We start from the raw sequence: 12,990 nt of genomic DNA on the forward strand, positions 1-12,990 counted from the left end.
GATTTAATCAGGGGACAGTCAAAAAGGTGCATCAACAAAATCAAGACAAGACGAAACTGTAGCTGCCTTAAGTTTAAAGGAACTTCATGTATATCTGACTGAAACCTAGTACTATGCCGGTAGTCCCTGAGAGGGGCTGTGCCCACACTCAAGTGCAATCTCTGTGAAATATTATCTCCACTTGGAAATTTATATGTGAAACCAGTATGTTTTGCATAAGCATTGCAAATCAAGATATTTTGTCTGATCACATAAACTGGAGTGGCAGCATATACAGTTCATGGCAAAGAAGCATCATTTCACACAAGCGATCCCTCCAAAGTGAGAGAAAACCCAGTTGTGACTGCCTGTCCCCTATGTCCCTAAAGATCTTGCCTAGAGACAATCAAGCAAGGATCCATCCTCAGCTGGGGTACTCTGAAGAAATGTTTACTGGACTTTATATTTAGACATTCTGGGAAATATTGTACCAACAAAGCAAAGAAATCTGAATTCACAATTAGTTCCTATTGCAGGAAGAAGAGGTTAAGAAAAACAAACATGTAACTCATTCAAATCTCAAGTGTTGCCAAAGCACGCCAATTGCAATGGCACCCCTTTAATAGAAACTATTATTTTTTGAGAAGTCACACTCCTAGTGAAGTTAGCAATATCTTGAACTGCATGCTTGCATGTACACACATGTGTTTGTTCTCACACACAAACAAAAATACACACTTAATAATATACAATAGTTTTGTTTTGTTTTTAAATCCATGGGGAAATAATTTCCTTAAAGGTCATGCTTGCCATAGCAACCCAAGAGCACCAAAAGTTTATTATGCGTTAGTAGATGCAACACTTTATTTAGAATTCATAATTTATTTAGAATAAGGGAGTTGTTTGAGAGAGTACCTTTAATCCAAGCCAGTAAGCCCAAATGACTGCCACAGCATGCTTACGCCTAGCCTCCTCCTTCAAGCGTTTCAACTCCCTTCGAGCCTAAAATGTTTAGATAGTGAATCATAGAGACAGCCCAATGCAGACAGCTCAATGACCAGGGAAAAAAGAATGCTCCCACTGACAGAATAGCTGATACAGGAAGATGGAAGAACACAGTGCAACCTTTGGTGACCCAAGTGGGTCAGGGTAAGACAAGGTGAAAGTCAGCGGGCCCTCAGCACTGCTCCACCAATAAGCATAAATTAATCAGGTGCAGCAGACATTCCACTGGCCAAAAGCTTAGTCCTTCTTAAATTTTAATGAAAAAACCTTTATGCATAGCTTCAGCTCAACAGAAGGTTAATTCAGACCAAATATTAGAAACCAGCCAATGTATGTTGTTCGGCAGTAGGAGTGCAAATGAAGTGAAGTACAAACGGACTAAATCAGAGACACAGCATAAGTACTCAGGATCACAGGAATAAGGACACATCCATTCCACATTCATTTTATATTGCCATTAGACCTTTGATGTCATTGCACTTTCTTCCAAAATCTTGTAAATGAGTATTTACTTAGTTGTCATATCAATCTATGTATGAATATTATAACATAAAACATGACTGTATGGTATGTAAAACAAGGCCTATAGGTGTGTGTGTGTGTGTGTTCCTGTTGCTCCTTTATGGAATTTTAGTAGTAGTAGATGACAAATGTTGACTGTGTCTGAATTGCTGAATATGAAGTAATATCCCAGCAGCTATCATTATGCACCTGCAACATTAATATCTCAGTTAATCTTACTGAAAATTGTCTTGGAAATTTTGCTGTTTGAAATCCCTTGCTGATAAACTGCAACCTGTTATCTTAAGTCTGTATTTAAATAAATGATCATACAAGGAAGCATGCTTGTGTACAGTACAATACAGTTGTCCCTCCATATTCGCTAGGGTTAAGGGAACAAGATCCCCATGAATATGGAAAAACCACAAATAACAAAAACACTGTTTATACCTGAGAGGACCTCTCTAGGAATCTCTAGGTCCTCCAGTGCAACTCTGTGGTCAATGTCCAACATACACTGACCATAGAATGGCACTGGAGTAGCTACAAATGGTCTTTCAGTGCAACATTTAGATAAAGTTGACCACAGAGTTGCACTGGAGGACCTAGACAGTGCTAGCGAGAACATATTAATGAAATCCGTGAATAATCAAAGCCGCAAATATCAAAGCCGCAAATATGGAGGGATGACTGTACTCACTTACCTAGAACTAAGTATAAATGAATTCAGTACAACTTACATCTGGGCAGATATGTCTAGGTTTATGTTGTTATTTCAGTTAAGTTCAGTTATGCTTAGTTCTAGATAAGTGAGTATTGAACTGTACATAAGGGTGCTTTTTAGTTAGTACAATTAGTACTCAAGCAACTGCACTATAAATATTTCAATGTGTTTTGACCAGATGCAAACTCCTTCCATCATCACTCTCTGCACTACAGTGGCAGTTTCCTTTAAAAGACTGCAGATAATTTTGTGATTAGGGAGAGATCCTCCTGAAGTTGCTGTACTGCATCTCTTCTACACTTTTCTCCACCTGTGGCATACATTATTTGTTATTATTGTTAATAGCCAGCAAACTAACTTCTACTTATGGAGCTCTAGTGGCGCAGCAGTTAAATGCCTGTAAACCGCTTAGAGAGTGCTGGAAGTGCACTGATAAGCAGTATAGAAATGTACCTGCTATTGCTATTGCTACTTATGGCAACCCTATGGATGAGAAACCTCCAAGACCTCCTGTTATTAATAGGTCTGCTTGGGTCTCGCACAGTTAGGGTTGTGGCTTCCTTAACCTATAATGTGGTCTTCCTCTTCTACTACCTTCCATTTTGCTGAGCATTATTACCTTTTCTAATGAATCGTGTCATTTCAAGATACTGTGGCCTGTTACAGACTGCCAAAATAAAGCTGCTTTGGGTCTCTTTGGAGGTATGCTATTTAAATGATGCATGGGTCCTAAGAGTCCGGAGGTCGCGCCAAAGCCACACTCCATTCCTAAGCACTGGAGTGCAGCTTTGTTGCAGCTTCCGGATTCTTAGGTTGCATGCATCATTTAAACAGCATATCTCCAAAGAGACCTGAAGCAGCTTTATTGTGGCAGTCTGTTAACAGGCCTGTACATCCAAAATAAGATGCACTCAGTTTATTCATTCAGGTACAGCAACCTTTATTGTTTTAAAGGATTCATGTTGTGTGTCTCATCTCTTACCTAACAAAACCTTGTTTTTGTTTTTTAATCACTCAAACTAAAACAGTCTTGCTATGTACCATGATGGCTATGTACCATGATGGGGGGGGGGCAGTTTGATAATAAAAAGACCAAGTATAATTTTGAATCATCTTTCACTGAGAGGGTGGTCATGTCAATCACCTTTCTATTGAAATATTAAAACCTCAAAAGAACCAGTCATCTATTTTGTGGGAAAACTTCCACTTATTATTTAAACACACTAGCTCTGTTTTTTAAAAAAAGGGAAAGGTTTACTTGCCAGTTTACTTTAGCAGTATCTTGGCCACTTTCACAGCTCACATCATTACATAAAATTCTCCAGTTTAGACTTGCTGTCCTTTGGTGAATCACCACAGAAGTTGCACCATTTTGCAATTTACTACACAGTTAAATACTTTACAAGGGAATGAATAACTGCACATGTTTTGAAGCCCTCTGATCATCATAAGGCCAATGCTTGACATTAGGCCCCACCTCAACAAAATACACTCGTCCCCCGGGTTACGAAATTAATTCGTTCCGCCGCCATTTTCGTAACCCGGAAGTCTTTCGTTAGCCGAATTGCCATAGGCGCTAATGGGGGAAAAGCCGCGGCTCCGCCGCGGCTCCATTTAAAATAGCGCCGGCGTTTTTTCGCAACCCGGATAAACCTTCGTAACCCGGAAATAATTAATTAAAGTTTTTTTCTTCGTAACCCGGAAATTTCGTAACGCGGCGCGTTCGTATCCCGGGGTACCAGTTACCTTTAGGCTAATTGAACTGTTCTACTCTTCTGACCCAAAATTTCCTACTTGGAGTAACAGAAGCTTTCCAAGATCCTGGGCAGTTGTGGTTCTGAAGCCAAACATCCAATGCCTTTTAAGTAGAGATAGCTACCTGCACAGTATGAACTTTGCAACTAAACTAGCACTCCACCTCCCAAACACAAGTCACTGACATTTAAAGCAAGCTGGTTATATGTGACAAAAGCAGCAAGTAGGTGGTGTTAGCAGATTCTTGAGAAAGGTTTGCTGCCCCTTGGACTACTTCAAGCTGCCATTTAACATGGGCTTCCACTCTATTGTTGCAGAAATTATCCAAACAAGGTAGCTGATTGCAGTGCTGAAGAAGTGAATGCCGAGAAAGGCAGGTTAAAGAACCAACAGCCACTGCAACTCAGCTGCATGTCTGCATGTATATACGTGGTAGAGTTGACTAAAGTGGGTCTATTTTTTTGCTCTGATTAATTGCCAAAATAAAAGAAGCTGCAACATCATTCCTAAAACTAGCTAACATTGACATTCATTGATTTTTTTAGCACTATAATATAGGGCTATGTATCTTGGAACATCTGGACATGATGCAATATTAGACTTCTAATGGCAAAAACTCTTTTCAAAGTTAAGTTACAACTGAAGTAAAAAGCAGAGTGGATGTCTCATACAGAAACTTTGGAAAACTACAGTATTATGGCCCACTACAACTACATTACACTGGTTTAATATAGTGTTTAAATTACTATACTATAATGTAACCCAACTATCACCAACAGGCAAAGGCTGCTACAGTTTGCCATAAATTCTTTTTTCTATGATAACTAGTAATCTGAAGATAAACTCAGTGGAACTGAGGGCTGAATTCTCCAATCACAGACTACTGTTATGCTCATAATTTTGCCTTCCCCTCATCCAAATGGTTTTTAAGGCAGAAGAAGAGGATCGGTACTTAGACCAGGACTCAGGAACCATTGGCTCTCTAGATTCTGATGATTTCTAACTGCTAACCAAAACAACTAACATTTTGGGGAGCTTGAGTCCAACCTATGGCCTACTCTCTAAAGTACCTCTCAAGACCCAAAAATAAATCTTTTCTATATGTTATCTTCTATAAATTATCAGATTTTATGTCTCCTTTGCAAATGCTGGTAAATTTCCCTATTATACAGTTTTACATTCCTTTGAAAGAATTTCCAGAGTGATAGCTGTATTAGGCTGCTGCAGCAGAAACAACGAATAGTCTTGTGGCACCTTAATTGTTTAATTTGGCATATGTTTTCATGAACAGCACCCCATTTTATTAGGTGTACGATGCATCTGATAGAGTGGACATATGCTGACAGATGTTTACGCCTGATAAAGTGTGTTGCTTTTTGATGGGCCCCAAGATGTTTCACTCCTTGGCACATGCGCTGTTAATTTATTTTTTTAAATACAGGAGAGTCTAATGCTGCAACATGCAGTAGCCGCATGTTATGTTGATGTTTCAGGAATTCAAACAGTGAGATGCAATGAACCACACATAAAAGACTTCTGTGACTTATGCCTAGATAACCCCTGGCTATCCTGTACATTTTAAAAAATAACATATATACTTGAGTATAAGTCAACTTATTAAAGGTCAAGTTTTGGGGCCAAAATTAGGGATTCTGACATGGCCCATGGATAAGTCGAGTGTACAACTTTGGGAGACTGCCAGGTTGGAGGAGAGGCAGTCTCCCAAAGTTGAGCCCACCTTTCCTCCTCCTCTCCACCTTGGCTGTCCCCACATTGACCCATCAACCTAGGCTTTTGGGGTCAAATTTTTGGCATAAATTTATCGACTTATAGTTGAGTATATATGGTAAATTAGGGAATTATGTCATAACACGGTGTTGAGATGTAAAATAACCATCAAAAATGTGAAACATGAAAGCATAAAACTAATGTGCACTGTTGGGAATGTGTGTTTAGCGTTTAACTAGTGTGTAAAAAGTAAACAGTATTACAGCATGTGCATGCTACAAAGATATTTTGCTTCAAGACATGCAAGCTTAATTAAATACATTTGACAGCACTGAGTCCATTCATTTTCAATCTAAATGCCTAATTACTCGTTAACAAGCAATTAGTGCTGTAAAGCTGGACATATCTAGATTTTATTTTTCTAGTAAGGATTTTTTTTTCATGTTAAGTGTGGCAAAGATGAAATGGATGGTTATTAGCAATCACATGCTCATGTTTAGTAAGCTACTAAATATGGTTAACTTTTGCTTTTTTTTCTAATGATGTTGGATGGGGAAGAGGAGGCACATGACACTTGCAGGTAGTACCTTAAATCCAAGCCAGCAAGCCCAAATAACAGCAATAGCAAGTTTATTCCTAGCCTCCTCCTTCAGCCGCCTCAGTTCCCTTCGCGCCTGTGGTGCATTTAAAAATGAATTACAGAACATTCAGAGAGAGAAAAAAGTTCCTTCAAGTTCCCAATGGAAACAGAGAGAGAGAGAGAGAGAGAGAGAGAGAGAGAGAGAGAGAGAAACCAAGTCATTCCATACAGTATAAATAGAAATATGCGATGGCTAGACTGAAACTGGTTAAGAGTAGAACTGCAAAGAGAGAGAAAGAGATAGAGAAAGATATGCTGAAGGAATACACTAAGCAGCTGAAGACATTTCTCTAGTCTACTTAGACCACCTTTGTCCATGCAGTAGCCTTCAACAAATGGAAGCCTGTTTGTCTTTTCCTACCTGAGCACCGTGCCAATATGCTGTAATAGTTGTGACAGCTTCCTCACAGCGCTTCTGGTGCTTGAGTTCACGCAGAAGTTTTCGGGCCTGTAAAAAACAACAACATACAGTCAACATCACAGAGTTAACACTCACAAATATATACAGCTGTAAAGAAAGACATGGTACGATTGGGTCCCTCTCCCTACTCATCCATTTTACTCCTCACATTTTACTCCCATATAGCCTGAAAAACCCATATAGTTTTTATGGGGTTTTCAGGCTAAGTGGCCGTGTTCTGGAAGAGTTTATTCCTGATGTTTATTCCTGATGTTTCGTCAATATCTGTGGCTAGCATCTTCTCCGAAGATGCCAGCCAGAGATGCTGGTGAAATGTCAGGAATAAACTTTGGGCCACATAGCCCGAAAAATCCACAAAGAACTATGGATGCCAGCCGTGAAAGTTTTCGACTTCACAATATTGCATATATATTTTTAATTTATTGTATATACTCATGTATAAATCTAGAAATTTTAGTCAATAAATTGATTCAAAAAACCTGAATCAACTTCTCTACAAGTCAATGTACGTACTGTATTTTAACTCTTATTTAAAAAGGAACCATCCCTGGTGAAAGGTAAGAGTATCATCTATCCTGAAAGCACTGACCCCCTTCTAGTCTCTCATCCATCCAGCGTTTAAGATGAGCACAGTTATGCCTGTTGGAATTTTGTAAGTTCTTTGGCATTGTTTTCCTTTGCTTATCTTTTACATGCTTTGTTACATCCCCTAGGTTTTACACTCAATTTACCTATGGGTCATATCAAAATCCATAATTTTGGCCCTTAAACCTGCCTTCAACTTACACATGAGGTCAGTTTATAGTTGATTATATACAGTAAATCTGATGCTATGCAATTCTGCAGTTTCCAGGTTCAGGTTTTAACACATTATAAAGAGCAAGTGTTACCATAACTAACAGAGAATAGCATTTATTGGTTAAGAGCTGCTGCTGCTGTTGTTGTATATCTTCGTTTCTGACCTATGGCACCCCTAAAGCGACCCTATCACAGGGTTTTCTTGGCATGTGTTTTCAGAGGGGGTTTGCTATTGTCATCATCTGAGGCTGAGAAACTATGACTTGCCCAAGGTCACCCAGTGGGTTTACATGGTCGAACCAGGATTTGAACTCTGGTCCCCTGGTCTTCATTGCTTAAGAGCTATTATTGGCCCTAAACTGCCTTTTTGAGGCTCATAAAATTCCACTGTTTACTGGGATTTTAAGTTAATGACACCATTCATGTTTTTAGAATAATCAATAGATGTGTATAATACAAATTCTAAAGCAGGGGTAGGGAATATTTGCTCATACAGATGTTTTGGATTCCCCAAAGTCTCTGCCAGCATGGCTTATGTTAATGGATTATAAGAGCTGTTGTCCACACTATCTTGGTTAATATAAACAAAATGCAAAAGTGGGAGAAAAAACCTTGCAGATTATAAACATAATAATCCAAACCATTCTCATTACACCACATTTTACTTAACTAGTGTTCCAGTTTAAGGGTAGGGGTTTTTTTTTGGGGGGGGGGGCACAACAGTATACATTGGTTGGGTTATCCTAGCTATTAACAGAACTTTAAGGCTGAAACTAGATCTTTCATGGCCTAGTAGCTATTCTATGAATTAATGAAATCATGTTTTAAAAAATACAGTTTTCTAGTGAGTAATTGTGAGATTCACAGGTAAGAAATTGTGATCAGAGGAATGCTTAATTCTTCTACTCATTGTTTTTGCCCAGAAACCCAGGAATCCCAATACATGGTTTCAAGTGATTGTATGGAACTTGGAGGGCTGGGAGAGTTAGTGGGTAGGGAATAGACTGAGGACTCCCTGCAAACCACCCCTTTATAACTTGACTTTGCCACAGTGGAACATCAGTAGGGGTTTGGAAAGTCAGTCTGGCCATATGCAGTGCAGTTCTGATCTAAGAAGTTGTAATTACTTGTTATGTGTCAACATGCTCTAAAAAGGAAAATATCTGATTGGAAGGATGCAATAGCAAACAGAAAGATTTACACCCACAGTGCTAGGTTCTGTTGAAAGTCATGTTTACATAACATCTTCAGGTCAGTGTTAAGGTGCAGCATATTTACATTCCTGATTAAGTGATAACCCTATACCAAGCAAACTGAATAAATATATAAGTAAATAAATAAAGCTTAAATTCCCATAGAGAAGGACTATCATTTCCAGCTTTAGCTAAACTATTATATACTGTATATACTCATGTATAAGTCTAGAAATTTTAGTCAAAAAGTTGACCCAAAACACCTGAGTCAACTTATCCAAAGGTCAATGTAAATATTGTACTTTAACCCCCCTTTTTTTTTTAAACAGGAACTATCTCCTGGTGAAAGGCAAGACTGTAATCACTCCTGTAAGTATTGACTCCCATCTACTCTCTCATGCATCTAACACTTAGTATGAGCACGAACAGTTATGCCTACTGGAATTTTGGTTTTACCCTCAACTTATCCACAGGTCATATCAAAATCCATAATTTTGGTCCCCAAACCTGTCCTCAACTTATACATGAGGTCAATTTACTGTTGTGTATATACAGTATTTCCATTAAACAGCAGTAAAGAGTTCACAGAGGTTAAGGGAATAAAGGTATGAACTCACCTTCCATCCTCTGATGTAAGATTGTACTATGATAGCAGAACTCTTGGTTAGTTGGTACTTCTTTTGTTGCTGCATTAAAAATTAAAAACATTGAAAAGTGATTCAGGATTTTAAAAAACTGGAACACTGAACACATCAGTTACTAAGTAATGGGTCAAAAGGATCACTGAGAAGAAAACAGACATGTGATGCAAAAATAATGTGTGTTAATGCATCTCTAAGTGGATGAAATGGAGGAGAGGGAGCTGCATATATAAATACTACTCTTCTTTACAACAATTCTATTGTGATGTGTACTATGGCTTTATACAAGAGGAAAATTATTATTATTATCTCCCATCTTCTTGTGGTAACTGCTTGAAAACACACTACACACATGCTTCAAGACTTATGAACTTAGACATGATGAGGTATTGTGCCTGAATAAACTAAGGCATGATTAAATAATTGACCACATGTGAAATCATGGTTTGAAGCTAGTTTGCAGGTGATGCATGCAGTGCTTGTGTTTGTAGCTGCCATAAGCAAATAACAGTAAAGAAAGTTCCCTTGCCACTCCAAGGCTTTCTGCTCACATGATAAGTGGATGGCTCCCCACATCCACAGATCAGGAAGAAACCATGGTAAAACCACAACATAGCCAAGATTTTCTTAAAGCAACAAATCATGGTCATTCTTAAATTTTTTTCAAGGACTGTGATACTGTTTCTGAAGCATTTCCAATTCAAAGTGCTATTTCTGATCACTAAGAGATACATAGAATCATAGGTAGAATATTCCAAATCTTAATCAGAATACTTAAGCAACTACCATGAAAGCTTAGTTATCAAGAGGTGTACAGACTTGAGTTATTGATAATTTTTAAAGTTTGGGTGTTTTATTTAATAATGGGTGTTACTCTGCAGTTGTTTATAGTTTATAATGTATTGTTAACTCTACTGTACATTTAGGAAGAGTCAGGATAAAAGCCTTTCTTACAGCATATCTCCTATACCAGGCAGCCACAACAACCTGGCTCTTCTTCATGAGAAGGAAATGTGTGCGGCACTTCCAGCCTCTGTAGATCTTCTGAATTAGTGTAGCCAAGTCCTCAAGGCGCTGTTTTCTAAGGTCTTCCAATTTGAAGAGCTACGCAAGATGCAGCAGGGGAAAGGAGAACAATTTAATGTTAACTTTAAAATTACCATATTAGTGCCTTCCTTAGCAAAGAAGAGTAGTGTGAGGTTAATAACTGAACCCTGGATATGGTTAATTTCAGACCTCTAACTCTACTATGATGCTCAGCAGGCAGTTTGGAAATGACATCCTCACACACCCCCACACACTCTATTTAAATTACTTTAGACTGGGTTTATTGATGCAATTTATTGAGATCTGAAGTGGTAAAATGGACCATACCATTTCAGAGTAAAGGTGTGTGTGGTGGTGTCACATTTTTAATGCTTCCATGTAGAAATATACATTACAATAGAAAAAACAGTGCAACAGGGAGCAGGCTAGACTTGAATGAACATGCTAGATTTTTTTCTGTTTGTTGCCCTCAGGAACTTTTAAATGAGGAAAGATTCTCTGCCTGCAATCCAAAATGGTCTACTCTATATCTGCCAACTTCAGCAAACAAAGCCTAAGAGTCATCCTAGGCCATGAGGAGGAAGGCCAAAATATAAGGGGCTAAACAGACAGGTGCTTTGCATCGGTGTGGGCCTGAACTAGGGGTGTGCGGGGGCTGAGCGTTTACACACTTAGCAACCCTACTGCGCACCCTGGGCACCATCTTGCTGTGTTCCCATACAGACGGGGCATACAATGATGATGTCCGTGTGGTGCAGAGCCCAAACAACATTGTGCCATGCGCATGTCATCATGGCACGTGAGTGTGCCAATGGTGCCCCACGAACAGCCTAAAAAGAACCCATCAGGAGTGGGTTCTTTTTAGGCTCCTGGAGGCTGCAACATTTGGTTGTTGTGGCCTCCATCTAGGGCAGAAAGGGGCTGCACCTCGCCACCCCTTTGTGACCATCTGCACAGCCCCTAACTTTAATGTAGGCTAACAGGTTTATTTTCTCGTCTGCAGTTCAGGTGCACACAAGTAATATTTTGAGAAATGTGTGCTAAATGTGTGCCACTGTGACAAGAAAAAATGCTTTTGCTTTAATTAACTACCCTCATGTGTTTCTCCAAATCTAGAAAAAATTGACCATTCTCCAAGCAGCCTAAACTGTCCTTTTAGGTCAGAATAAAACTCTGGAATTTTACAAAAACAAAAACAAAGAAGAGGACAAATCGGTATTGAAGCTGTTTTCATGTTAATTGAGGAACATTAGTTGACATACTGTTCTTGGATTGCGGATGAAGATTTTTGATCTACCCAGAGAAAATTCTTCTTCAGGGATTTCTAACTGACCAAATAGTACTTCTACACCAGCTCTATAAAACAAACAAAAATGGAAGCTATTACACATACCATAAAACCAGCAATTCTTTACTTATGCTTCATTTGCCATGAGCATATTACTATTACTCATTATCACAGATGCTGTCTTTACAAAAACAAAAAAGCCAATAAGTCACCCATTCTGTTTACAAAATCTGACATTCCAGATGTGATGATGATAAGCAGATTAATAGAAGTCAACACCTCTGATCTATAAGTGATATAGAGTTAAAATAATTCCATCCAGATTGTGAAATTTTCCAAACAGTGAAAGTATATTCTGTTTGAATTAGGAATGCTTTAGGAATTCAGCATTTATTTTTTTTATTATTATTATTTTTTTAATTAAAAAAAGGAAGAAAAAAAATACACACATAAAGGAAAAGAAACAACAACATTTCGACAACATCTCTAACACTCACACACATAAATACACTTACTTACATTATATATACACATTTAAACTAAAATGTACTTCCTCTCCTTTACTTCGGATATCTTAATTCCGTTGTCCTTATTTAACAACAACATTGACTTTCTGATTATCCCTTTTTCCCCTCCAACCTCTGTTTTCCCTTTGTGTTATTGATTACTGTAATATTTCTACATTAATTCCATATCTATTAACTCACTCCCCTAGACTTAGATTTATAGCATATAATATTCACTTAGTTTATATAATTATATTTCCCTTACTTGATAGTGTAACAATGAATACATTTCCATATTTATAGGATAATTTTAGAAATTAAAAACCATTGTACCATAGTGTCCTTTTTCTCTAGATAGATATTTTATCACTAGCGACCAGTCCTTATGAAATTGTTCTTCACTACCATCTCTCAATAATATTGTCAGTTTGTCCATTTCCATTGATTCATATATCTTTTTAATCCATTCTTCCTTTGTGGGTTCGGCCTTATTTTTCCATTTTTTGGTATACTGTCCGAGCTGTCGAGATAATAGAATATTATGTTTCTGCGTATTTTCCAATTCCTTATTTGTCATGCCTAATAATAAAAATAACATTGGTTTACAACTGGAATCGTCATATTTATGATGTTTTTTTGCATTTCTTCATGGTATGATTGACCAAAAGTTTTTGCTGCTGCGACAATCCCACCACATGTGTTTCATTGTACCTTATGTTTTTGACAATTCAAACAGGTGTCTGTTTAGTTGCTTATATATTTTT

At 38.0% G+C, this 12,990-nt stretch overlaps 1 protein-coding gene across 9 annotated transcripts in view; it reads right to left on the reverse strand.

Moving 5' to 3' along the window:
- The window catches only part of MYO1B (myosin IB), a 153,912-nt gene that overhangs the window by 18,445 nt on the left and 122,477 nt on the right, over positions 1-12,990 (reverse strand). For 7 of the 9 annotated variants that reach the window (XM_042445905.1, XM_042445906.1, XM_042445909.1 and 4 more), the window contains 6 exons: positions 11,695-11,788; positions 10,340-10,489; positions 9,362-9,430; positions 6,694-6,780; positions 6,280-6,366; positions 895-981 (listed from right to left, as the gene is read on the reverse strand). In XM_042445905.1, the coding sequence (XP_042301839.1) occupies positions 895-981; positions 6,280-6,366; positions 6,694-6,780; positions 9,362-9,430; positions 10,340-10,489; positions 11,695-11,788 (574 nt within the window). The remainder of the gene's footprint in view (positions 1-894; positions 982-6,279; positions 6,367-6,693; positions 6,781-9,361; positions 9,431-10,339; positions 10,490-11,694; positions 11,789-12,990) is intronic. The other 2 variants (XM_042445910.1, XM_042445911.1) reach the window with 2 other exon arrangements.

Source organism: Sceloporus undulatus, chromosome 1 (assembly GCF_019175285.1).
Source record: "Sceloporus undulatus isolate JIND9_A2432 ecotype Alabama chromosome 1, SceUnd_v1.1, whole genome shotgun sequence".
Lineage (NCBI taxonomy): Eukaryota > Metazoa > Chordata > Lepidosauria > Squamata > Phrynosomatidae > Sceloporus > Sceloporus undulatus.